The 25,721-nt window shown below is 41.7% G+C and overlaps 1 protein-coding gene across 2 annotated transcripts; it reads left to right on the top strand.

Annotated features, from left to right (window-relative positions):
- The first annotated feature begins 1,851 nt into the window (after positions 1–1,851).
- LOC141996605 (fatty acyl-CoA hydrolase precursor, medium chain-like) lies at positions 1,852–23,893 on the top strand. Of its 2 annotated transcripts, XM_074968776.1 has the most exons (14): positions 1,852–1,969; positions 6,446–6,650; positions 7,524–7,665; positions 8,827–8,960; positions 10,719–10,872; positions 11,575–11,676; positions 13,870–13,974; positions 15,899–15,952; positions 18,556–18,693; positions 18,790–18,870; positions 20,616–20,763; positions 21,481–21,606; positions 22,703–22,775; positions 23,288–23,893. In XM_074968776.1, exons 1-14 carry the CDS (start codon positions 1,897–1,899, stop codon positions 23,463–23,465), a joined length of 1,713 nt encoding a protein of 570 aa, XP_074824877.1. In that variant the 5' UTR covers positions 1,852–1,896; the 3' UTR covers positions 23,466–23,893. The 2 variants fall into 2 exon arrangements, with proteins under 2 accessions (XP_074824877.1, XP_074824876.1); XM_074968775.1 differs by lacking the exon at positions 1,852–1,969 and having other exon boundaries at positions 6,334–6,650; positions 15,902–15,952.
- Positions 23,894–25,721: the final 1,828 nt, after the last annotated feature.

Here is a 25,721-nt window from a genome sequence, read left to right as displayed (position 1 = left end):
ACTATACTGTATTTGCTTTCTCTGTGTGTCTGCTGCTGCCCAATTGTGTACTTCTGGTTCCAAATGAGGTGTGTGGTTAACTGGTCAGTTTGTAACTCTGGTGTTCATAACTCTGAGGGTCTACTGTATATTATAAATTATAATACAATATAACATAAGTCAAAATTATAACGTTAAAACTGTTAGCCAATACATATGTTAGGCCTAGGGCTTACCATATTAATATTGTATTATAACCAATATATGGGCAGTTATGTTAACCAAATTATATTATGTCCTTCACACAATTCTGTCCACTTTGCTCACTTATTTATCCCACAATATTCTGCAAAATTAGTTGTGGCTTTTGGCATTAGCGAATATAAAGCTTCTCAAAGGCAAGATGCATTTGTTCTATGTCCTAATACAGGTACCTTCCCAGGCAACTGGTTTAAAATGTAGTAGCCAAAATAGAGATAATGAAACAAGTTAAGGAACTGGTACAAATTGGTGGGTTGGCTCTTGGAACATAAGATCATAAGAGCTGCCATATTGGATCAGACCGTGGTCCATCTTGCCCAGTATTCTGTCTCCAACAGTGGCCCATACAGTGCTTTGTGAGGAATGTACAGAACAAGGCAACTATGGAATGAGCCACCTCTGTCTTCCACTCCCTGCTTCTGGTAGTCAGAGGTTTAGGGTTGTGTCCCTGACCATCTTGACTAATAGCCATTGATGGACCTGTCCGCCACGAACTTATCCAGTTCTCTTTTGAATGCAGTTATACTTTCGGCCATCACAATTTCCCATGGCAATGAGTTCCCCGGATAAATTGTGCATTGGGTAAAAAAGTACTTTCTCTTGTTTGTATTAAACCCACTGTCTATTAATTTCATTGGGTGACCCCTGATTTTTGTATTGTGTGAAAGGGGAAAAGGGGAAATCTAGTCATTTTTTTCACACCATCCATAATTTTATAGACCTTTATCATATCCCCCCACCCCTTAGTCATCTCTTTTCTAAGTTCAACAACCCTAATCTTTGTAGTCTCTCCTCATATGGAAGTTGTTCCAGTCCCTTAATCGTCTGTGTTGCCCTTCTCTGAACCTTTTCCAATTCCATTATATCCTTTATGAGATGGGGCAGCCAGAATGGGAAACAATATTCAAGTATTCTTAGGTGATATATAAAGTGCTTTCTAACTTGTAAGCAACTGTGCTGTAAATACAAGTGGCATGTGGGGGCGGGCATATTTGGAAGCACACCTTCTGTGTGGTGAACATACTACAAAATAAAACATGCTTCTTGGAAAGAGGATACATATGTCTCTTTTTTGTATTGTACTGGTTGGGCTCTAGACAAAAAAATTGGCTATGTTTGATTAATTGGTCTCTTAAACATTCTTAATAATGAATGATTGGCTATACTTTTAGACAATAAAACAAAACATTTCAATAATTTCCCACTGAAAATTTCAATGAAATTGATACATCCCTGGAAAATGTTTTGATTTAGTTGAATCAGAATTTTCCAATGGAAAAGTGTTCCATCAGAAAATTTTTTACAGTTATAGCTGCCAGTTTTTAAGCAAAACACCCAACTGAATTTGCTGCGTAATCCCTGTATACGGTTGAATGATCCAGACAGTCTACAGAATGTCATGCCTTCTTATAGGTCTTTATACTGTAATGTTTGAGTTTATAATCCAAGCAAGGTGAAATAAAGGTGAAACCATTATTTCAGGACAGTCCCAAAGTGCTACTGGTTAGTGACTTCAATGTACTTTAAAGAGCAAATAACCTATGTCTGAAATTGTGTAAGATGTCAGCTGTTACGTTTACGTAATCTTTGCACTTTACTGACTTTTTAAAGCGAAAGCAATGAACTGGACCTCTGACTCCTGAAGCATCCTGCAAAATGTCGACTGGTGAGAGTATTTTGCTGTTGTCCCTGATTCTTGCAGCCTGGTTCACAACCTTTACAGTTAATGGTAAGATTTTAAAATATTTTACACTATTGCCTCTCCTGGGGAAACAGAACAATTGAAGTACGGTGAGTTGGGAACAGCATGGCTCGTGTGTGTGTGGTTTTAACACAGGAGCTGGGCACTCAAATTGTTTGGAAGAAATATGACAGTCTGAATATCAAAGTGTTCTTGCCTGCTTTTCATTTTCCTGTTTTCAGGCATGTGCCTGTTTGTTGCAACTTTAGTTCTTACAGTGTCTGCATTACTCCCATGTGATTGTGAAGGGCACTCTCCTTAGTGGAACAGGTACAGCTGCATTAATATTCATTAACTAGTATTACCTGAACAGCAATAAACTACTTATTTAGTCCGACAGATTTACACAGAGCCTTCTAAACAGCAAACTACATTCCCTTCCCAAAGAACCTGGACTTCAGTCGCATCTGGATCAGAGCCTGGGCACTTTTTCAGAGGGCTCAGAAAATTCTTTTCCCCTCACCTGTGCCAGAGGCAGCTGGCACGCATGGAGCAGGAGTAATGCATGGAGCATTACACTAACACAACCGGGGCTCTCTGTACTGCAAGCCTGGTCTGACTGCAGGTTATGAAATATTAAAGTCCACTCTGCACAACACCCTGAAACCATGTTAGTAATAGTAACTAGTGGTAAGCAGTGCTGTGACTGAATTCCCAGGAGTGGTCTACTTGCAGTGCTGGCAGGATCTTACTGAAATTGTGTTGGAAGTGAATCTGGCCCTATATGCACAGTTAAAAGAAGAATTCTGTTTGGTCTGTGCAATACAGCATTGGCATTCGCATTCTCTTAGTTTAGATTCAGTTTAGGGTAAAAGACACCAGACCAGACTCACTTGCAGTGCCAGTTCTTCCACTTACTGCCACTTTCCCATGCATTAAAAATGCTTTCCCCGGCCCAGTGCTTAAACTGGGACGGATTGCAAGGGGTCACAGACTCAGAAAAAAAATCAGGCCAGATTGCGGAAGGGTGCACTGTAAGCACTCTCTTATCAAAGTGGCTGTTCCCAGATTATGATAGACGCCCGCCTGCACTTTTTTCAGATCGCCTTAAGCACTGCCCTGGCTGCTTTTTACCCTTTTGTAAAAATTAAGATTTGTATTAGGGCTGTGTATCAAACCTGTGTAGTGAGACACTACGACATGCAGAGCGTGTTGGGTGATTAATTCACCGTTGACATTACCAAACACTGACTACATTTTTCCCATTACACTGTATATAAAGCAGTATGGCTCTGGAGATTAAATTTTCCATACTCAGTTTATGGATGGATGAGCACAATCAGATCCTGATCCTAGGTGCTATGGTAGTAGAACTAATATAATAATAATAATAATAAATAAATAAAATTCAGCCTCATTTCTTAGTTTTGATCATTACGGACATGTTCTGTAAACTGAATTATATAACTGTATAACAGATCCTTAAATCTAGTCCCCTCAATTTTGGAGTTCAGGGTGTGGAGTCAAATCCCTAGATGTAAATTCTCTCTGTGGTTTCAGTTCCAGGTGGAATGTAAAACTGGAAGAGTCCTATTTTCTGGATCCAACTTAAGTTCAACCAAAATGGCAGAAATCTGGAAAGAACAACTGATCTTGTGAACAACTTATGATATTTCAATGCTGCTGAACCCAAACCCAAGCTCCATTTTGGTTTTTAACCCAAATCTCAACCTAAATTGAATATGGATGTAAACATCGCTACCTTAGCCAAACTACTATCCAAAATAAAATTTTAAAAACGTGCCTTAAAATGGAGCTAAGGCTGCTGAATTCCTTTAATTAAATACACACAGTTTAAAAATACAGGGAATCTTGATTTAAGTTTCCATCTCAAAATTTAAAAATCACTCCAGCATTCATACATTAAATTGCAATAAATACACTCTCGTATAATCTAAGTATAAACATAACAACAGTAATTCTGATCATTTTGTGAGTCTGTACATATACAAACAATACCCCACATAAAATGTTATTAAATCACAATGACTAAGTCGTAATAATCTGTTAAAACTAGATACTACATAAAATAATTCAAGATGAACTTCAGATGAGTAATTCTCCACCAGATACACAGGTGTAGTGAAAAATAGCCATAAATGAAGCACTCCTTCATTTATACTAGAGGATGTTTGTGTTTGTGACAAATTGGGGATTCTGTCTGTAGCACTTCTGAGTTGTGGATGATTTTATGAGAGTGTGTCATGAAATAACTGTGTCTCGGAAAGCCTATATGTATGTGGATCCATCCTGAGTTAGCAGGGTTGTATCATGTCTCTGCCAGACGAGAGACAGTGGTGAGTGATCAGCACTCAGTGATCCCTCTATTCAAAGTAAAACACAATGGGTTTGCTCCAGCTGTGAGAAGACACTTTCTCCTCTTGTCTGAAGGGTGTGGGGTTTGAGAGCAGTGGAACATTACCAAAAGGCAGAACATAAGAAGCAGGTGACTATAAAGGGACTGTGAAAGAGTGTAGGGTGAAAACAGGTGAGCCTGCACGCTGATGTTAATCCGTTCCCCTTGAGAAAGCTGATGGGGGTAACTGGACAATAAGGCTGGCTGGCTCTATGGTCTAAGGAGCCAATTACCCGCTGTAACCGTGCCTTAGTGGGTCACAGCTGAGGATGCCAAATTCAGGACGAACTGGTAAGAAATAGGGCAAACACAATCCAGAACTAGTGATTATTCTTTTATAAGATATACCAAACCAGCCAGAAAAGTAAACTCCTGTTTCACCATACTGGCTAACAAGAAAACGTAAAGGTAATTTCCTTGGGCATTCCAGTTCTTATATCACCACCAAAAACACTAGATTCAGAGATGAGTGGTTCTTTACAATGTCTTATCAAATAATAGGTTCTTCTGATCCCAGAGGACCAGCCACACACCCAGGTCAATATATAACTTAGATCTTACCCAAAAATCATGCTGATGCCAATCCTTGAGTATCTAAAATCTAAAGGTTTATTTATAAAAAGAAAGAAAGAAAGGTGAGAGTTAAAATTGGTTAAAGGAATCAATTACATACAGTATTGGCAAAGTTCTTGGTTCAGGCTTGTAGCAGTGATAGAATAAACTGCTGGCTCAAGTCAAGTCTCTGTAGTACATCCCCAGCTTGGATGGGTCATTCAGTCCATTGTTCAGAGCTTCAGTCTGTAGCAAGTTTCCTCCAGAGGTAAGAAGCAGGATTGAAGACACAATGGAGGTATTTCCAGGGCCTTTTATAGCTTTTGCCATGTGGAGGGCATTCCATTGTTTTTACTGTGGAAAATCACAGCAACAAGATGGAGTTTGGAGTTACACGGGCAAGTCACATGTCCATGCATTTCATCTAGTCACAGCAGGAAATTTCATTAAGGGTAGATAGGCATCTCCCATGTTTGGTCCATTGTCAGTTAAATGTTCTTTCTATGGGCCACTCAATTAGAATAGGCCCTCCAAGATGTGCTGGCTAATTACTTTGTGAGCGTTACCCCAGGAGCAAACATTTGAAACCCAAGTATAGAGCCAATACTTATTACTTCACATACAAAAATGATACATGCATACAGATAGCATAAGCATAACAAGCAAATCATAACCTTTTCATAGACACCTTACTCGACAACCTTTGTACAATATTTGCTGCAAATATATAACAGTGGTTGCAACAATGATCTATATGGTCATATTTTAATCACACACCCCCATCAGCCCAAAGCTGATTAAGAGGCAGGAAGGATGCCCCAAGGAAGGGGGGAAGGGGAGAGAGGGCCAGCACTTCATCCCTTATCAAGATAATTAAAGAAACACTGTTGTTTTTTTAAAACAATAATAATGCAGTGTTGCCATTACATGGCAATCAACATGACTGAAGGTTTTCCTTAATAATACTTTCATAATAATAATACATTGTGTTAAAAAAGCACAATGGTCATACTTTTGAAAGACATATAAGCAACTATTTTGCTACTGATGTCTTTAACACATAGCCAACAATTAATCAGCATAATGATTTCTGTATTACACATGCACTGATGCCAAGTTTAATGTTAAACCTTTTTTCTACCTTACAGGCATACATTATTATGCAACAAGTTGCCTGTAAGAACAACATATATTTTGATAATAAATTAATGCAATATACAGACTAGGGTTGTCAACCTTCCAGGATTGTCCTGGAATCTCAAGGAATTAAAGATTAATCGTTAATTAAAGATTATGCCAAGTGATGAAACCTCCAGGAATACGTCCAACCAAAACTGGCAACCCTAATACAGATCTCTCATAAGCCTCGTTAGACTTAGAAGTTGATACAGTTTGGGGTTTTTTTTACTTGCTTGTGAATATTTATTGAAATATTCTGTATGAAATGTTTAAAAGAAATCAAAGGTACATGCGTAAACATCTGAAGGACTTAGAAACTTGTCAGGTCATTTTGAACCTCCCGATATATAATCGGATTTTTTGTACATGTTTCACAGGACAAAATGCTGCACACCCAGAAGTGGTTACCAAATACGGGAAACTCCGAGGGCAGCAAATCAAAGTTGATGGAGCTGAGGCACATGTAGATGTTTTCCTGGGAATTCCTTTTGCAAAGCCACCTATTGGACCTTTGAGATTTTCCCCACCGGAGCCAGCTGAGCCATGGAAGGGTCTCAGAGATGCAACTTCCTACCCACCCATGTAAGACAGTGACATGAACATGTGGGTGGGTAGGAATGTGTAATATGGAGCAACACAATACTGACACTCATGCCAAAATAAATCTAGCAAAATGAGCTCTGGGGTCTGTTAATGCTCTGGGGTCTGTAACTGGGGTCTGTTAATGCCTGTAGACTGTTAACCTAGGTGAGTTTTAAAGGTAAGTCTCAGGATCTTTATTTGGCATTAGCAATGGACCACTCCCACTCTTCATCAATGATGTTATCCCTTGGAGGGCTTTTGAATCTCCAATTAATAATGTTTATGAAACCTATACCTCAGGAGTAGAACTGAAGAGGAGCTAAGAAACGTTGGAGGGACTAAATGCCATATGAATCACATTCCCAATGCTACATATATGAAGTTGAGGGCAGTCTATTCTATCGAGGTTCTTATTCTGCCCCCATCACTGTAGTGCCAACGTGCCTTCCAGTAGTGCATTAAGTGACATGATTAATATCTATAATATGCTATATGATTGGGGTATATAAGGTGGAAAAGAATCCAGTTGCATTTCCACTGAATGACAGCAACTGCAAGGAGGCTCTTATATGTCTTAGCTCCTGCCTATTTGCAGGCAGATTGCTATGGTGTTTCAAAAAAGCCTACAAGTAAGTGTGTTCACCTGGAGGCTGTGGCCATTGTCTGTATGACTCCTTAATGCACTTTTGGCTGGCAGTCACAGGGAAGAAAATGTTTTGATGTTAAAAATGGAAAACGATATGATTCTCCATTGCCAACAATCTGGAAACGTATCACAGGTGGATTTGCTTTATTTATTGTGGATGGAGCATATGATGGTTTTTGTTACTATGATTCTGTTGAAAATTTTATATATATATATTAATTATTAAGGTGCCTACAGGATCCAGTGGCTGGACAGCATCTATCGGATACATTTACTAACAGAAAAGAAAAACTTCCTTTCCAAATTTCTGAAGACTGTTTGTTCCTAAATGTGTACACACCTGCGAGCGCAGACAAGGACATGTTACCTGTAAGCAACATTACTGCAAAATCGCTGCCATGAGTTCATCCCTGATGTAACTCCATGGATCAAATTATACCTTGGTGTAAGTTGGCATGAAGGGAGGTCAGTGCCTACATACTGCAGGGCTCAATTTGATTCCATAAGAGAAACTTCACAGCACTTTACCGCTGTATGCAAACTTTCAGGGGCAGTTCTAGGGGCTGCTTTTGAAAATTGGACCAATCTATCTAGTTGCATGTTCATATTTTTAAAGCATTTGTTGAGACTTACAACATATAAACCCTCTAATATTTTACAATTAACTATTTACTGAAATGTTAAATGTTAAATAAGTTAACAAAACTGAAAAGAGAGAAACTAAGTAAATAGTAAAAATGTGCCCTGTCATAACTGGATAACTTCCAGGCACTTGCCTCGGTTTGGTGGTTTCTTATTTTATTTCCCATTTTTTGTTACTGTAACTCAGAATTATTTTCCACATTTCATGAACATCTATTTTATTCTTCATGCCATTCTGTATATTTCATACCATATGAATTATCTTAGATCTGAGATCCAAAGAGACTGATATATCCTGCCAGTTTCTAGGGGTACATGCTATTCTCCAAAGTAAACTAAGAAAAACCTTATTGTCCTTTGAAAATAGAATCTCTGTTAGTGTATGAAGTACTCTGTAAGGACACTTGGAATTGAAGAAATAGGGGTAACTATTCCCTTTCTTTTTCTTTCCTTTTCCTGCTCCCTTCTTCTCTACCTCTTACCCCAATTAAAAATAAAAAACCTAAACTCCCTACAATTTATAACCAACAGATCTGTGCCAATCTTTCCCCATACTTCTCTGCTTGCAAGTTCTATTCCCATCCCCTACCCTTTGTCTGTTTGTGTCTTTAGATTGTAAGCCCTACAAAACAGAGCATTATAACTATATAAATATTTAATAAAATAATAATTCTCTTTAAAACTGAAATTTGCATACACAAAAAAGTCTTACCACTTTTTTTTACTATACTCTCAAGCAGCTGAGCCAGCAAGAATTGTTGTGTTGTGCAATAGCACAAAATAGTACTTGATCACAGCACAAATAGCAACCTCTGGTTTGAATTTTACACCAGAAGTAATATCAGGGTGTTACAGATGCAGGTTTCTAACTCTTCCTGCTTTTTTCAGGTCATGGTATGGATCCATGGAGGTGGACTAGTGATTGGTGCAGCTTCAACATATGATGGGTCAGCACTATCAGCCTTTGAAAACATGGTGGTTGTAACCATTCAATACAGACTAGGGATCCTTGGATATTTTAGGTAAGACATTGTGCCCTAAAGGCACACAGGATAATGTTTCCATTACCAGTCCTCCCCAGTGGCTGAGTCTGAAAAAGACAAGCATATGTCAATCCAGTATAAAGTGTCTTAACTCACAAGCCATAACAAATTAATTCATCCTTCTATGGGGAAACCTGAGTGAAAACCCTAATGCCACTTAGCCAATAAGCTGTTTAAGGAATTCTGCTGCATATAGGCAGAAGCCTAAAAGAGAAAGGACTATACATTTTTGTTTCTTACTCATATTTGTTTTATCGTTAATTTGAGATGGCCATAACCAAAACCCTGAACCTAAGTGCCCTAAAATTGTGGGAAAGTTCATATGCATAGCCTGGCTCAGCATTACCTGAACTTTGGAAAAGTTTGGGTGTGAACTAGCACTTCAGCCTATTCATGTTTTTTTACACAATGGGATTGATTTGGGTACCAAAGATCAAGGATACAAATAAATTATCTGCATATACCCTCTCCAAAAGACAAGGAAAACAGGTATAGGATAACACGAATGCACCCAAATAAATATTGGAGAACAGATATATTTACCTGGAACCAAAACCACCATGATGCCCATCTGTGGGTTGGACAGTGGGTTGTACATTAAAGGAAAAAAGGAAAATAGACCAGGAAGCCACAATAGGACAGTATCATAATAAAGATGTCATCCACACAGCAGAAATTCCAAAGATATTTAGTGATTGATTGCACATCTATCTCTCCTTAAGCCACATACTTAATTCTCCTTTAACACTATGTCCATTCTTCTTTTCCACATTTTTCACCTGCATCCCAAGTTTGTGAAATTTACCAGTAAGTATACTAATAACCCTCTGAAAACTACCAGTTTTCAATTATATCTTGATCACAGTTATAATCTGATCTCTTTGATTATCTGCTTTATTTTTATACTCTAATTCAGGTGAGGGTGAAGAAAATATCAGCCCTTCTCTCAGTGGAGAGGAAAATCTGGGCTGAAAAATATCTTATAGGAGTTTGGGTTAATTCTTAGGCAAGTTTATCTAATCTATCTATGCACTATGCACTGACGTATTCAAGCCTCGGTTCAGCAGGGTGTTTAAGCTTGTGCCTAACTTTAAACACATGAGTAGTCCCACCAGCTTCATTACTTCTTTGCTGAATTGGGGCATTAGGGCTATTGTCTTATATTCTGTGCTCATCACTATAGTATCTGAGCACCAAAAGCCACTGTCATTATCTATAGTGCAACTGGAGGTGTGATGGCAGCTCAAGTAGTCATACCTGCATTAGTTTTAATTTAGCTAGCACAGCTGGGCAGTGAAGACATGGTGGCATGGAACACAGCTGTACAAGCCCCTTCTTGGAATCTTGGGTTCGTACTTGTGCTGCTAGCCTACACCAGGGTCCATGCTGTGGGTCTTCACTGTTATTTTTAGCCATGATAGCTAGATTAAAGCTAGTGCAGATATAACGGTAAGAGCTGCAATCACACCTCTGGCGGCAGTGTAGACATACCCTTCAATTGTGCTTCACTAGTGTCTAGGGCTAGGAGTGCTATTTAGATAACTGACGCTAGTCCTGACCTGAGTTTTCCAGAGTTCAGAGTCTTCTCACTTGTTTTCTAACACTGCCAAGAACTCCATTTTCAGGTGTTTGCTCCATTACCATCTTTGATACAATCCTTGGATATATTTTATATAATACAATGTATGTTATAAAACTCCAGGCTATCTACTTCCCTTTATATTCTCTTGCTTTCAGTTCTGGTGATGAACATGCCCGTGGAAACTGGGGTTATTTGGATCAAGTGGCAGCTCTCCAGTGGATTCAAGAAAATATTGAACATTTTGGAGGAAATCCAGGATCTGTCACTATATTTGGAGAGTCTGCAGGAGGAGTCAGCGTTTCTGCCCTTGTAGGTTTTATAGTGATCACTAATAAATTTTTAAAAACACCCCCATATTTTTATTGTGAGTTTGTGAGCAAAAGGTCAGGGTGATGATGACAGGATTGAGTATTATTGAAGACTGAAGCAGCTGGGATCCACGGATCATCAACCTTCTTTGAGGGGAGAGTTTGATATTAAAGAATCTTCTGATTAATTAAACTCTTCTTTTCATACAATCACCTATTTGTTTTAGGAGCCCAAGTGTTGATTCCTCTTTAATTAATCTGAGTACTGAATTATTTTAAACAGCTGTGGTAGGGAACAATATTGTGGCCAGAGAGAGTAAAATTCACCAAGGTGTAAAAATTAGAGGTTAGTGCCTATGCCCCACTTAAGATCTGCATTAAGGATCACTTGCAATATAGTCACCCAGTCTGGGTGAGCAGCCCTGGTAACAGCTTATAATAGATATGCATTCTGGGTGAATTGCACATCTTTTTTTTTTTTTTTTTTAAATCTCAGCATATTTGGAATTGAGGATAATCTGCACTAGACTGTGAGAGTTTGGAAGTAAACCAGACCTTGAGTCTACAGAGCATTTGACATAGTCTAATAATATTTGCTTTTAAAAGTGAAATGATGATGTTAAAATGTAATTTGTGACCCTGCAGTTTGTGATTCAGTGGTCAAAATAGATTGTTTTTGCTTCCCTCTTTTCCTGCTTTTCAGGTCTTATCTCCTCTGGCAAAGGGCTTGTTTCATAAGGCCATCTCAGAGAGTGGAGTTACAATCCGGGTTTTGTTTACTGCTCATCCTGAAGCACAAACTAATGTAGGTTCTTTGTAATATCGAGTCTGTATTTGTAAAAGCTGGGACCTGACTTGCACCTGTAAAAATGTACAGTAACTGTAGACATGAGCACCTACATTTGTGTGTGGAAATAAGAAAACTGTGCATACTTGATATGTTAATACTCAGATACCCATTTATATGTGCATTTATCATTCTGGCCTGTTCAAACCCACAGATGCACATGTACACACATATTTTTGGCTTAGTCTTACTCCCATTTTTTTTAAAAAATGGCACCCAGCATCCCATTGTCAAGGAAGGTAGTATAGTTTTGTGCTTAGAGTACAGCAGGGGTAGTCAATAGGCAGACCGCGGGCCAAATCTGGACCGCCAGATGCTTTTGAACGGACTGCAAAATCTTTTTATTTATTTATTATCATTATTGCTATTAATTTCATTTTATTTTCTCTGGAGTCTAGATCTTGACTATGCCTTAACCAAGAAATTTTCACCTTGTCAAAAAATAATTGATTAACCCTGGATTACAGGACTGGCCAGTGGGAAACCTGAGTTCTATTCCCAGCGGTGCCAGAGGATAATACTTACCTACCTGACAGCAGTGGCACCAATTGGGGGAGCAGATGAATGTCCCCTTCTCACCTATTTTTGCACTTGCTCAAAGTTCCATAGACCACAGAGCTGGCGGGGGGCATGGCCTGACCACTTTTAAGTAGCAGACCTGTACCAAATCAGTACGGCTTCTCCCAGAACAGTTAGGAGTGTCTCTCTGGATGCCTGGTCGTAACACCACTGAAATTTGACTCGACCGCCTGTCTGTGAAGATGAAGAGGCAGCTAGGCCAAATTTCAGTGGGTGGCATTGCAACCTGGCATGCTGGGTTGCAGTGCCACTTAAATTTGGCCTGGCTGCCCCTCCATCCAGACGGAGGGGTGGCTGGGCCGAATGGTGTTGCAGCCCAGAACACAAGGAGTCTGCTCCTCTACAGCACAGTGTAGGAGAGTCCACTGAGAAGGACAGCACTCATGCACTGTGTGGATGAGATAGAGGGGAGACTCCCCAGCTGAGGGAGTGTCTAAGCCTTGGTCCCTGTGGGAGGTGTGGGGACTGGAATGGGGTCACCGCTGGAAAGGGAGGGGCAGGGAGCAGAACTGGAATTTGCCCTGCCCCCCAAGAAACATGTATATTGGCTCTAGGGGGACCAGATGTCCCGATTTTATAGGGACAGATTTTTGGGTCTTTTTCTTATATAGGGTCCTATTACTCTCCACCTCCGTCCCGATTTTTCACATATGCTGTCTGGTCACCCTAATTGGCTCCACTGCCTGACAGATATGTGTGAGGCTTAGTTGATTAACGTCTGTGAAGCTATTTGACTTCCTCATGTGGAAGGTTCTGTAAAAATGCAAAGTATTGTTATTACATCCTGCAACAATCAAATCTGAAAGAGTTTACAGCAAAATTGGAACTGAACTTATTGGAGGCAGAAATGTCCTAGAGAATATGTCACCTTATACGATTAGTAGACATCACTGGAGTTGATGAAATCTATAGTTTGTAGTCACTTGAGTTTTTGGAGGATTCCACTAGGCTAATTTGAGGTGCTCTGGGACTGGCCACTTAGGGACTTCCATGGGTTCCCTCCCAGCTAGCTGCCCATAGCTCCGCTGCCCCTGGCTCAGCTGACTCCACTGCTGAGCAACAAGTGTGACCTCTAGCCGCAAAATGTGAGAAAAGCTAATGTAGTTTACTAAGCACGCGACTGACAGAAACACTTATATGTTGTGATCCTGGCTCTGATACAGACCCTCTGTGTCTTGGTCAAGTCATTTAACCTCTGTGCCTTTGTTTTCCCATCTTTCTACCTGGGAGGAGTTTTGTGATGATGAGTTAATGTTTGTAAAGCTCTGAGAAAGTAAATTAAACCAGCAAGTGCACAAAACCTTCCTACATTGAGATGCTTAGCTGTGTGCAGACCCCTGATTTATTTGCAGCATCATCCCTTGAAAAGCTTTTGAAACATACGAAGTGCAGAATGTACAGCTGAGCTCCCTTTCTCCTACAGTTGGAGACTGTGACCCAAAAATCCCAGACCCACCCAAAATGTAAGGTGTACACAGCACACTGAAGGGATAAAGTGCTATCTAAGAGCTAAATGTTGTTGTTATTCTCCATAGAGAGCTACTAAAAGTGATTTTTTTTAATTGATTGCAGAAAATTGCTAGGGTATCTGGCTGTCAATCAACCAGCTCTGCTGCAATGGTTCATTGTCTGAGGGAAAAGACAGAGGAAGAGATGATGGAAATAACGCTGAAGATGGTAGGTGGCACTGTAACTCACTGTGTGTGGCAACTGATCATCTTTTACTGCAAACAAACAGGATTTCAACCTTGGGTCCAAGAGTGTGCTTATTTTCCCTTTCTGTTTGCATCAGAGGAGGAATTAAAGACACTAGATTATAAGCACTATGGAGCAGGGACCACGCGCATTTGCATTTTCATTGCCTGGCACAATGGAGCCCTGATTGTGAATGGGGTCTCCGAATGCTATCTTGTTATAAACAATAACTTGGGTTATTACACTTGGAAAGAAAATGAGTAAAAGGAGATAGGACAGACATTTATAAAGTAATGAGTGACAGAAAGCACAGTGGGCCATTTGTGTTTACCTTCACTGATAACCAGAGCACTAGTGCACTCACTATTAAAAGGCAACAAATGTAATAGATAAACTGCAATGCTATTACATGGTGCATATTAATTAAACCATAGAGCCAAATACAGTATCTTAATAAGCTTCTAATGAAGATTAGACTTGTCTGGCTAACGGTACATTTTCTGACAGCTTTCAGAGTAACAGCCGTGTTAGTCTGTATTCGCAAAAAGAAAAGGAGTACTTGTGGCACCTTAGAGACTAACCAATTTATTTGAGCATGAGCTTTCGTGAGTAGCTCACGAAAGCTCATGCTCAAATAAATTGGTTAGTCTCTAAGGTGCCACAAGTACTCCTTTTCTTTTTGCGGGTACATTTTCTGTCATGGCTGTCGTCAGAATCAAGGCTGCTGTGATTTTTTCACAACTTTTGACATTTGAGGTTTTTGCCATGTGGTGGAGGTGGCAGTAAACAACTGACCTCATTTCCCTGAGAACCTTAGGAGTCATCACATTAAAGCCTGGATACCATGGGAAGCAGGAGCTCTAATGGTTTGTCATGCTGGGGAAAGGTGTCAGACGCTACGATTTCTTTAATGGGGCAAGTGTGAAATGCACCAGGGCAGCACTACTGCCCCTGCAGCTGTGGCAGAGACAATCAGGGAAGCAGTCCAGAGCGTGGTTCTCTCCTTCACTGAACTGACAGGCACTGGGATGGCAGTTTCAAATAGTTTTAGGATGGGATTTTCAAATCAGCCTATGGGAGTTCAATGTCCAACTCCTAGTAAACTTGGGTACCCTTAGACTCCTTTGAAAACCCCAACCTTAGCTATCTGTTAAATGTTATTGCATGGCTTTAAAAAATTTGTATTGCAAACCAAAGATCATTTGGCTACAAATAACATGATCTTGGCATTTTTCTCTATATTCATGATATTAGATTTTGTTTCACCATGACCATGCTATTTTTTTATATAACTTGTGATGATAAACCACTAGCCCCTCTTTAGAGTATATTAAGAATAATATCTGAAATTAGAATGATAAATATAAAAATGTTGAGGCCTGCCTATCCTTATGCTTCAGTTGATCAGCACTGAACGGCCACCTCCCCCATAACTTAGCATCATTGCACCAGATGCTTTATTAGTGACAAAAAGAAAAGGAGTACTAGTGGCACTTTAGAGACTAACCAATTTATTTGTTAGTCTCAAAGGTGCCACTAGTACTCCTTTTCTTTTTGCGAATACAGACTAACACGGCTGCTATTCTGAAACCTCTTATTAGTGACAGTATTCACCTTCCTCTCAAGTATCTAATGTATTGCACTCTCACAGACGGCCAGCAGAGGGACCTATTCTATTTTTCTTTGGCAGTTCCTAAGTTCCTAGAGTCACCCTGCTTGCTGTTAAGCAGATGCAGCCATAGGGAAAAAGACAGGCAGAAAGGGTGAAGATGATAGGTGACACTGTAGCTCGTGTCTGCAGTGACACTTCAACTTTTACTGCAATAAATAAAATGTGTGCTGTAAGATTAGAAAAAGTGGCAACCATCACACAACTCATCCTTGTCTTCTCCTCCTTGCCTTTTAGCAGGAATTCACAACATTACAGTTGAATGCTACATCATCTGGAGACTCTGAAACGGTGACATTTTTTTGATTTCCTGTTTGGGCTTTGAACTGTTTGTGTCTTGTCATGAACCCATTTTCAAAAGAGAGCTGGCATCACAGCAAGAATGTACCAAAACTCACAATTTCCCAGGGGGAACAAACATGAAAAATGCAGGCTTGCGAATACAAGCAAATGAGAAAATGTGCAAAAGGAAAATGGCCCATTTTTTCAGAGCTCCCAGTGCCACCACAGTCATCAGCCAAATGTATCCACTGGGACTGGATGGATGGCTTTTTAACATGGCATGCAGGAAGTAAGCACTGCATATTTGGGGATCTTACTAAGGATTAATCAAAACTTTGCACAAAGTATAAAACATCTGAAATTTTTGTTTTCTGCAGAATTGCAATTTATTGCCCCACTAACATGGTTTTCCCCATCACTACATTAGCTTACTCAACAGTTTTGCAACCCCCCAGCAAAATTAATTCTGCCCTTACTTACACAAATGCAGGCCCAGTAGTAGGGTGACCAGACGTCCCGTTTTTAAAGGGACAGTTTCGTATTTAAGCCCTCCTGCAGGTGTCCTGACTTTTTATTTAAAACGGGCAAATTGTCCCGTATTTTCTATCTTGCCCCCATCAGTACTGGCAGGTCCTGTTGCTGGCCAGATCCCGGCTCGCCAGCCGCCCACCCACCAGCAGTGACCAGGTGTGGGGAGTGGTTCCCAGTGGCTGACAATGGGGGTGGGTGTGCAAGGCTCGTGGCCAAGCTCCCCTGGCTGGTCCATCAGTGCAGTGACTCAGTCCCCACTGCATGCAGACTCTCAGCCAGCAGGGCCCTTCCCCCGTCCCGTTTCTGGCCGTCTCTAGCTGAGCACTGCTAGCAGCAGTGGCTGGTGAGTGCAGGAAGGCGCCAGGCAGCAGTCAGTTATGTGTCATTTCTGCTGCCCACCATCAGCCCTTTACGTGCTCCCCCTCTCGCTGTCCTCTCCCTGCTTTGCCCTTTTGCCCTTCCAGCCCTGCTGCTCCCCCATATCCCCCCGCAGCGGGGTGCGTCCCGCTCCCAGCCCTGTGCAGAGAACCAGCCCTTGGTCAGAGCACTGAGCTCACCAACAGCCTAGCCGGCAGGCTCCTTCCTTCCCCAACTGCCTCTGGCTGGGCTGGTGCCCCGGGAAAGCCCAAGACCCTCTGGCTCAGGGTGCCTGCCGGGAGATGCTGAGACCTGAATGTGCCAAAGCCCCGCACAGCATTGGCATGGGGAAGACTCTCCACCACTCAGCTAAGCTCTGGAGTGGGGGGGAGCAAAGGGGGATGAAATTTCCAGCCCGTTCATGCCCTGAACCTGGAGGCTCCACAGTAGCCCCCAGGGTAGGGACTTAGCACCCTCTTCGCCCCCCAGCTTCCCACCCTGGGTCTTGCCCCCAGGAAACGTGGGGCTGCTCTGTCTCCTAGGCACCATCCCCTGCCGAGCCACCTCTGTGGCTGGGTTTGCTGAAGCCCCTGCAGTCAGGTTCCCTGGGCTCTGGTCCACAATGCATCCTTAGGGCTTAACCCCTTCCTGCCTGCATTGTAGCCGGGGGCCAGGAGGCAGCTGGCTTATGTCGGTGGCCAGCAGCAGCCTAGAGGTGTTAGCTGGCTGTATACACTGTGCCGGAAGGAAGGAGCAAGCTGCTTTCAGCCATGGGGGTGGGGGGCGGTGCAGAAGAGATGAGCTCTGCAAAGACATGGGCCAGGTCATCCCTTCATGCCCCTCCTCCTCCCCTGTGGCTGGAAGTAGCTCCCATCCCTTCCCTCCTGCACAGTGCCGAAAGGCTGCTGCTTGCCACATTCTGGTGAAGCCTAGTAGAAATCTGGGGGGTTGGGGGGAGCATGTGACCTTGCGTGCTCCCCCAATGTGTTTCCTCGGGAAGACACAGCACCAGATATCAGGAGAGGCGGGTCCGTCCCAGAGGCCCAGCCAGGCATGGAGGGCAGAGAGCACAAGGCAGGGAAGGTCAGGTTGGTTGGTCAGTCACCCCAGCTGTGTGAGAGAGGTGTACGGGAGTGTGTGTGTGTCACCTCTCCCGCTGTGTGTGTGTGTGTAGTGGGGGGTTAGGGGTGTGTATATCACCCCTCCCTGTGTGAACCCTAAAGCTTTAAAGATAAGAAGGTAAATAAAAGGAATCAAACTAAGCAGTTTCTTTTTAATGGAGGCTCAGTCAACTTGATGTTAATTTGTACGTTTGTACTGCGTAGTTCTGACTGATTGTCGTTGAACTCACTTGAATACAAGTAATTTTACCAGGTGTCCCGTATTCAGCAAAGGGAAATATGGTCACCCTACCCAGTAGGGTTGGAATGGTGTAAGCAAGGATGGAATTTGACTGACTTATCTATGTGCCATGAGCATTTGACATACAAAGGGCAGAACACACATTGTTAAACAGGATAGAAAATCTGCAGGAGAAACTCAGAACACGATTTGAAATGTGTATTCATCTCTTACATACGCATCTTACACTTTCACTAATAACATGTGAGCTCACCTGGGCACTTGTTTAGGCTTGGTTGAGGTCTGCTGTGGGAATCTTGAAATATCTTCTAGAGGCAAAAGTAATTTATAAATAACAAAGGAATTTGTTTTTTCCTCTGCAGTCACTATTTAGCTCTGCAGTTTTGGATGGTGTATTTTTTGCTAAGAGCCCTGAGGAACTACTGGCTGAAAAAGCAATCAATGCAGTCCCATATATAATAGGATTAAATAACCATGAATTTGGATGGCTACTTCCTAATGTAAGTGATTGTAATAGCTTTATTTATCTCCCAGTCTGTTAACTCTTTAGAAATATAGGAATTCATGGGCAATGTCATGTTCTTTTTACTGTGCAGATGTTGAAATATCCTGCTTTCACTGAAGGGTTGGACAAAGAAACAGTAACCTCACTGCTACTGAGCTCAGAGTTCTTTACAGTAAGAGACTATTTCAAATTAATTAACATATGAGGGGTATAGTCCTAGGTGAGATCTCCCTCCCCAACTTTCAGTACAGTGTGCAAGAATATCTTATACCATACTGCTTTATTGCCGGGCTAGGACTTCCCTTTGAGAAAAGGTGTATATCGGGGGGGAGGGGACTCATTCTGGGCTAAAACTTCTGAACAGAGAGCAACATACTCCTGACAGAAAAGTGCCAAACAGCACAAGGGGAAAAGAAGCACAATCCTGCTCCCTCTTGAGATTAGACACCCCACAAAATCTGCTATAACCTATGCTCTTCTTCCCCTCCCCCACCCCCACTCCTGCATGAGGTGGAGTCCCATTCTTTAATAGGAGTTCCATGGGCAGCGCAGGCCAGAAAGCGCTTGGCAGCATGGCTCCTGTAGGTATTGCATTGTCATGGGGCTGCAGGTAGTTGGGAGGGCCAGGCAGCAGCACAGAGGTGAGGTACTTGAAGAGGAAGTATATCTCCAGTTTATCCCTGAGGTCCACCTACATCTATCAGAGATTTGGGGGTTTCAAACTCTTGGCCTCTGACAGAAAGGGGTGGGGGTAAACCTTGGTTCCTTTCCCCAATGGGAGAAGTCTGTGGAAACTAATGGAATTTCTGCTCGCCTGTATAGGTTATTCCCATGTGGAGGAAAATAGGTCCCTATGGAGTATTGTGAACATCAAAAGTTCAAAAATCATGGGATCGGCCCAAAAATCATTAGATCGTTTTAAAGAGAACATAGTAATTTTTGGTCTGTCTTTAGTTTTTTGAAGTCCCCAATGTGTGTGGCAGTTACCATGTTGCCAATGCCAACTCTCCCAAATGTATACAGTGAGGTGATTCTAGCCCTTCCTGCCAGAGCTCTCGTTGCTGCCCAATGGCACAGAACTTCCAGCTTCTCTCCAAATCTCACTCTTTGAGTTAATTAATTCTGTGGTCCGCCCTGCCCCAGCCCCACAGGTACCCATCTCCCAGCCCAGCCATTAATTTACACACTTCCCTCCACCGCCCTACATCAGCCCCCAGCTGCTCAGCACACCTCTGCTCCTTCTGTAGCTCCAGGGTTCTTTATCCATTTTCCCCCTTTCTAGGCCTGTGTTGCAGCCAGAGAGAAAGAGGGGAGAGACGGGAGCACGATTCATTTTTTACAGAAAGGAGGAGGGAACAGAGCCACCCTGAACACCCAGGCTGTTTCCTCCCTCTTCTCTCCCCAAAAACTCCTATTAGCTCCTGGGCAGAGGGAGGGGGAGAGTTCTTATACCAAATGGTAAGGGCAGCCAATTAGAGGAGGCTTTTTCTGGGGCAGGGCTGGAAATCCCATGATTTTGTCATGGTGAGACCTCCAGCGGACACTGATGTTGCATTGCTCTCAAGGAAGTCACTAGGGCTAGTGTCACTACTTCTGTTTGTTCATCAGCATTACTGATTGATAACACTTGTGTGGATGTTAATATAGTGGTCTCTGACCCCTTCGCAGCCCTGCAAACCTCTTCCTCCCAAAGACAGCATGAGTTGGCAACCTCACAACTTCTGACTCAGAGTTTTGAGTACTTCCCACGCCCCCCATGACGTGGGATTTTCTGTGGGAGGAGGTACCGTGGTCCAGTGTTCATAGGGTTAGCTAGTGGCTGCTGAAGGGCTCTAAGGAAAATGAAGCTTGCTAAATGCTGCAGTTGTTTCCCATAAATATCATCATTATAACAAGTATCTTTATTGTTCATTCTAGCATGTTCCTGCTGAGTTCACTCATCTATTATCTAATGAATATCTAAGCAATATAGAGGAGCCTACCCAGCTACGAGATAGGCTTTTTGAATTGATGGGAGATGCACTGTTTGTTGTTCCAGTCATTCAAACAGCTAGATATCACAGAGGTGAGTTTCCAATTAAGTACATATTTTTTAAAAAGGTTAAATTCCATCCTACTAATATCCTTGTTCAAAGCCTGACCAGGAAGTAGGTTCCTGTCTATATACCTGTGTCTGTAATGGATCATCACAACAGCTTTCAGCCCGAACCCCTGTTGTCATGAAACTTTTAGAAAAATGCATGGCCTTGGCTCTGGCTTTCATGAATCCTGAAAGAACCATGTTACCATAAAAGCCAGAAGAGCTGTACACATGGTAATAGAAATGGTCCCTTACAGGAAAACTAAAGAGCTGCAGGTTTAGGGAGTTGATCCACATTCTTGTTCTGCAGGGAAAGGAGCAGGCACATACCTCCTGCAATGGGTATAACAGAGTGAAAACCATGGAAGCAAATATAGAGGGTTCCTGTTCTTCACATTGTCTTGTCTAAGGGACAATCAAGTGCATAGTTTAGTATCAGATGAACTTCTGAACTTTTTCTATTGGCACCAGCTCTGTGACTGTCTGGGGGCTCATTGTGCTGCAGATGACTATTTTCCATTAATCTTTGGTATTGTATGTTTGCACCTGAATTCCAGTTAGTATTAATAATCAAATAAATAATCAACAAAATAGCTATCATTTTGCCAGCGTCTTATCAAAGTGGCTCTTGATGAAAATGTATTGTTCTGTGTGGAATATATTTTTACTACTGGAACCCTTCTTAACTTTCTTTTCTATTAGATTCTGGCAACCCAGTCTACGTTTATGAGTTTCATCATCGACGGTATGAAGGTGTTAGACCAGACTTTGTAAAAGCGGATCACGGCGACGAAATTGGCTATGTTTTTGGAAAGCCCTTCTTAGCTGGTGATGTCTCCATGCTTGCTAAAGAATTCTTATTAAAGCATCATTATTGTGACACATGTGGAACTGATGTCTAATAATGCTGTAAATACTGAAATGTAACAGTTGTATGAACACTGTATGTGTCTCGGTCAGTGAGGTGAAATTATTGTATATTGGGTTATTGGAATTTCCTGTATGGTGGCATTGATCAAATTTATATTGGGGGTTGTGGAATGTTTACTATAGGCCTATAATGCTCAAATTTATAGGGTCGGTCTGTGCATGAAGGCAGCACAATGGCTTCCCAAATAAGAACACCCAAGCATATACTTGAAAGACAATGGGGCAAGTTGTTAGTTTCTAGGACTCTCTGTTCAATCTCAAAACAAATTGAAAACCTGGTTTTACCAGAGCTGAAAGTTACCAGATCAAGTGGCTATAAACATTTCAAAGGTGACTTGATCCCTTTGAAAGGAGGTGATAAAAACTGTGCTGTGAGTTCAGGAGTGAGCTCTGACAAGGAAACAAGCTTACGCAGTCAGGCTCCACTGAAGGAACTAGTCCTACCAGGGTCCTAGTGTGGAAGGTAGTTTGGTACCTACTAAGCTTAGACATGAAAATGTAGTCTGTTTTATTGTTTGTAAAGTATGTTTTCTCCAAAATGCTTTTTGTTCTAAATAAATGATACTTTGCTTTTTTAAGGAACCGGTTGGTAATTGATTACCACTGTAATTGCCCCTGCAGGAACAGGACTGTAGAGTCTGAGCCTAGATCAGACCTGCTGAAGCAATCATAGTTAGTACCAGGAGACTGCTACTGAGGATCTGATCTCAGAGTCTGAGAATTGCATGATTCCCCCCTGAGCAGGTGATGGCTAAAGGCCTGAGACCTGGGCAGAGAACCAGGAGAGGGTCAGAGGTGCAGTTTGCCCAGTAACTGACATTATTATTACTTGAGCCCTATTAGCAGGCTCACTGCTGTAAAAGTAGAGGAGATGTGATCTTTGTTTTCTGTCTTATAGTAGTGAACTAGTTACTTTTTAATTGGAATCAATTCTGAGTGCACCTATCTCAATATAACCTTTGTGCTGACATTACATTTCATATCTTGCCTGCAGGTGATGCTGCAGAAGAAGAGGGTAAACTCAGCAGAACAATTATGAAATACTGGGCTAATTTTGCTCGAAAAGGGTGAGATTTATAATTCATTAATTAGGGGTCAGATTTTGTCATTGCTGCTGAAAACACTATGCCAGTACTTTTCTGGTGGCCAGTACCATCTTTCTGCAGAGTTTAAGATTTCATTTCACAACAAACTAGTTTAAAATCCTTGCGGTTGCAAAGAAAACATGCCAATGTGATCTACTGCAGGGCTGTCTTACTGAACCTGGAGATAAACAGAAAAAATAAGTCCAAAGGCTTAAGCTATCACACTCATATAATGAAGCATTAGAGCTGAAGCTTAATGAAGAAAATTTAAATGACAACATGTTTCACTGCTAATGACAGATCATTTTAGCAGAAACATCCACAGATTGTGGGGTTGTGAGCAAAGCTTGAATTAACCACCACTGTGTCCTCTTCCCCACATCCCCCCAAGGAATCTGACCCTTGACAATTAATGAACAAACATTGTGTTGTGCAGTTTTCATCGCAATGACATAAAAGTGGCAAGATGATTCTTCACTGTATTTTTTTTCTAGAAATCCTAATGATGAAGGTTTGGTGACATGGCCAGCGTATAATCTGGATGAACAATACCTTATAATAGATTTCAAGCAGAAAGCAGCAAAGAAATTGAAAGAGAACAGAGTGGAGTTCTGGACAAAGACCCTGCCTAAAAAGATGGCTGAAGGAAAGAGAGAGCGCAAAGAGTTATAAAGTCTGAGAAGCATATGGGTTGCTTTTACTACAGTGAAATAAAACAAGATTACGTCATCTGAATGGGAGACATTTAATACTCATTTTGTAATTCATTATAATGTAATTTAGTTTTATGTATGAGGCGTTAGAGAAGACCCTGAGCAAAACTGAGTCCCAGGAGGAACTGAGCTGCTCTGTTGCAAACCAGGCAGAAAACAGGCTGACCACTCAGTCTTAAGCAGAGTCAGTGATGTTTGCTCTCAAAATAACACCAACTAGAGTTGTAGTACAACACTGTTGTAGAGTTTGGTACGGCACTGTCAAAAAATTATACAAACAAGTTCAAATACAGTACCATGATAATATATAGTACATGTAACACATTGCAGATGCTGAGTAACAGTGTTGCCCTTTATTTTCTCTCTCAAGAGACATTAGTCACTCATAGGCCTCGCATCTGCTTCCACAGAAGTTATGAGTTTTGCTATTGATTTTAATGCAAGTTCAATATAAGGTGCTGAGTGCTCTCCAGTTCCTTATAATGAAAATAGTTGCAGGTGCTCAGTGTCTTACAGGATCATGGCTCAACTCCAGATACCTAAGAACATCAGATAGCCTGATGGTCCGTTTAGCCCAGTGTCCTGTCTTTCAACAGTGGTCAATGCCAGATGCTTCAAAGGGAATTAACAGAACAGGGCAATTATTGAGTGATCCAGCCCATTGTCCAATTCCAGCTTCTGGCAATCAGTGGCTTAGGACACCCAGAGCATGAGGTTGCATCCCTAACCATCTTGGCTAATAGCCATTCATGGATCTATCCTCCATGAACTCATCTAATTCTTTTTTGAACAAAGTTATAGTTTTGGCCTTCACAACATCCCCTGGCAATGAGTTCCATAGGTTGACTATGTGTTGTGTGAAAAAGTACTTCCATATGTTTTCAACCTGCTATTAATTTCTTTAGGTGACCCCTGGTTCTTATGTTATGTGAAGGGGTAAATAACAGTTCCCTGTTCACCTTCTCCGCACCATTCATGATTTTACAGACCTCTATCATATCTTCCTTTAATCTTCTCTTTTCCAAGATGAACAGCTGAATAGTTTTTAATGATGAATAGTTTTTAATCTCACATTATATGGCAGCTGTTCCATACCCCCCAATCAGTTTTGTAGCTCTTCTCTGTACCTTTTCCAATTCTAATCTATCTTTTTTGAGATAGGCTGACCAGAACAGCCTGCGGTATTCCAGGTGTGGGTATACCATCACTTTATATAGTGCCATTATGATATTTTCTGTCTTATTATTTGTCCCTTTCCTAATGGTTCCTAACATTGTCAGCTTTCTTGGCTGCTGCACATTGAGCAGATGTTTTCAGAGGACTATTCTCAGTGACTCCAACATCTCTTTCTTGATGGGTAACAGCTAATTTAGGCCATCATTTTGTATGTATAGTTGGAATTATGTTTTCCAATGTGCATTACTTTGCACTTATTGGCCATTTTGTTGTCCCGTCACCCAGTTTTGTGACATCCCTTTGTAACTCTTCACAGTCTACTTTGGATTTAGCTATCTTGAGTAATTTTGTATCATCTCCAAATTTAGCCACCTCTCTGTTTACCCCTTTTTCCAGATCATTTATAAATACATATAAATATACATTGAATACCTACAATCACTTTTTTATTGTTTAGCCCCTTTTCCTATAAATGTTATATACATAACTGTTAACTCTTCACTTTTTGAAGTTCTTATTCTATTGCCTCAATGAAACCTAGACTGATGGGAAATTCTGAGATTATGTGAAAAAAGATAATATGGGGGGGAAAAAATAAAGCACATTAAAGTGTGAGATAAATAATCTTAAGGGCTTTTTACTGTTAAGCGCCTGCACCAATGTAAAATTTAATTGCGTTAGTCATATCAGATTTCTTTGGGGCTCTTTGTTGATGCAGTATCTTTCTTTTTGCGCTGAGAGACAAGGTGAGTGAGGAAATATCTTTTACTGGACCAACTATTCCCTCATGGGGTTGTCAGGCATCCGGTTTTCGACTGGCACGCCCGGTTGAAAAGGGACACTGAAAGGGGCTCCTGGAAGGGGCCTGCATGTCCCACCGGCTCCTAAGCGCAGGGGCAGCCAGGGGGGCTTCACATGCTGCCCCTGCCCACAGCACAGGTACCACCCTGAGCGCCGGCTCCGCAGCTCCCACTGGCCGGGAACCACAGCCAATGGGAGCTGCAGGGGCGGTGCCTGGGGGTGTGGGAATGCACAGAGC

This window comes from Natator depressus, chromosome 12 (assembly GCF_965152275.1).
Source record: "Natator depressus isolate rNatDep1 chromosome 12, rNatDep2.hap1, whole genome shotgun sequence".
NCBI classification, from domain to species: Eukaryota; Metazoa; Chordata; order Testudines; family Cheloniidae; genus Natator; species Natator depressus.
Note: the sequence above shows the minus strand (reverse complement) of the source record. Positions and strands in the feature narration are given on the sequence as shown.

Bases quoted from the DNA above. Each gene is read 5' to 3' on its own strand.
- LOC141996605 (XM_074968775.1), top strand. From the start codon at position 6,334: ATGTTTAAAAGAAATCAAAGGTACATGCGTAAACATCTGAAGGACTTA. The intron at 6,651-7,523 runs GTAAGACAGTGA...TTAATTATTAAG, and splicing joins GCAACTTCCTACCCACCCAT to GTGCCTACAGGATCCAGTGG. The intron at 13,975-15,901 runs GTAGGTGGCACT...GCCTTTTAGCAG, and splicing joins TGGAAATAACGCTGAAGATG to GAATTCACAACATTACAGTT.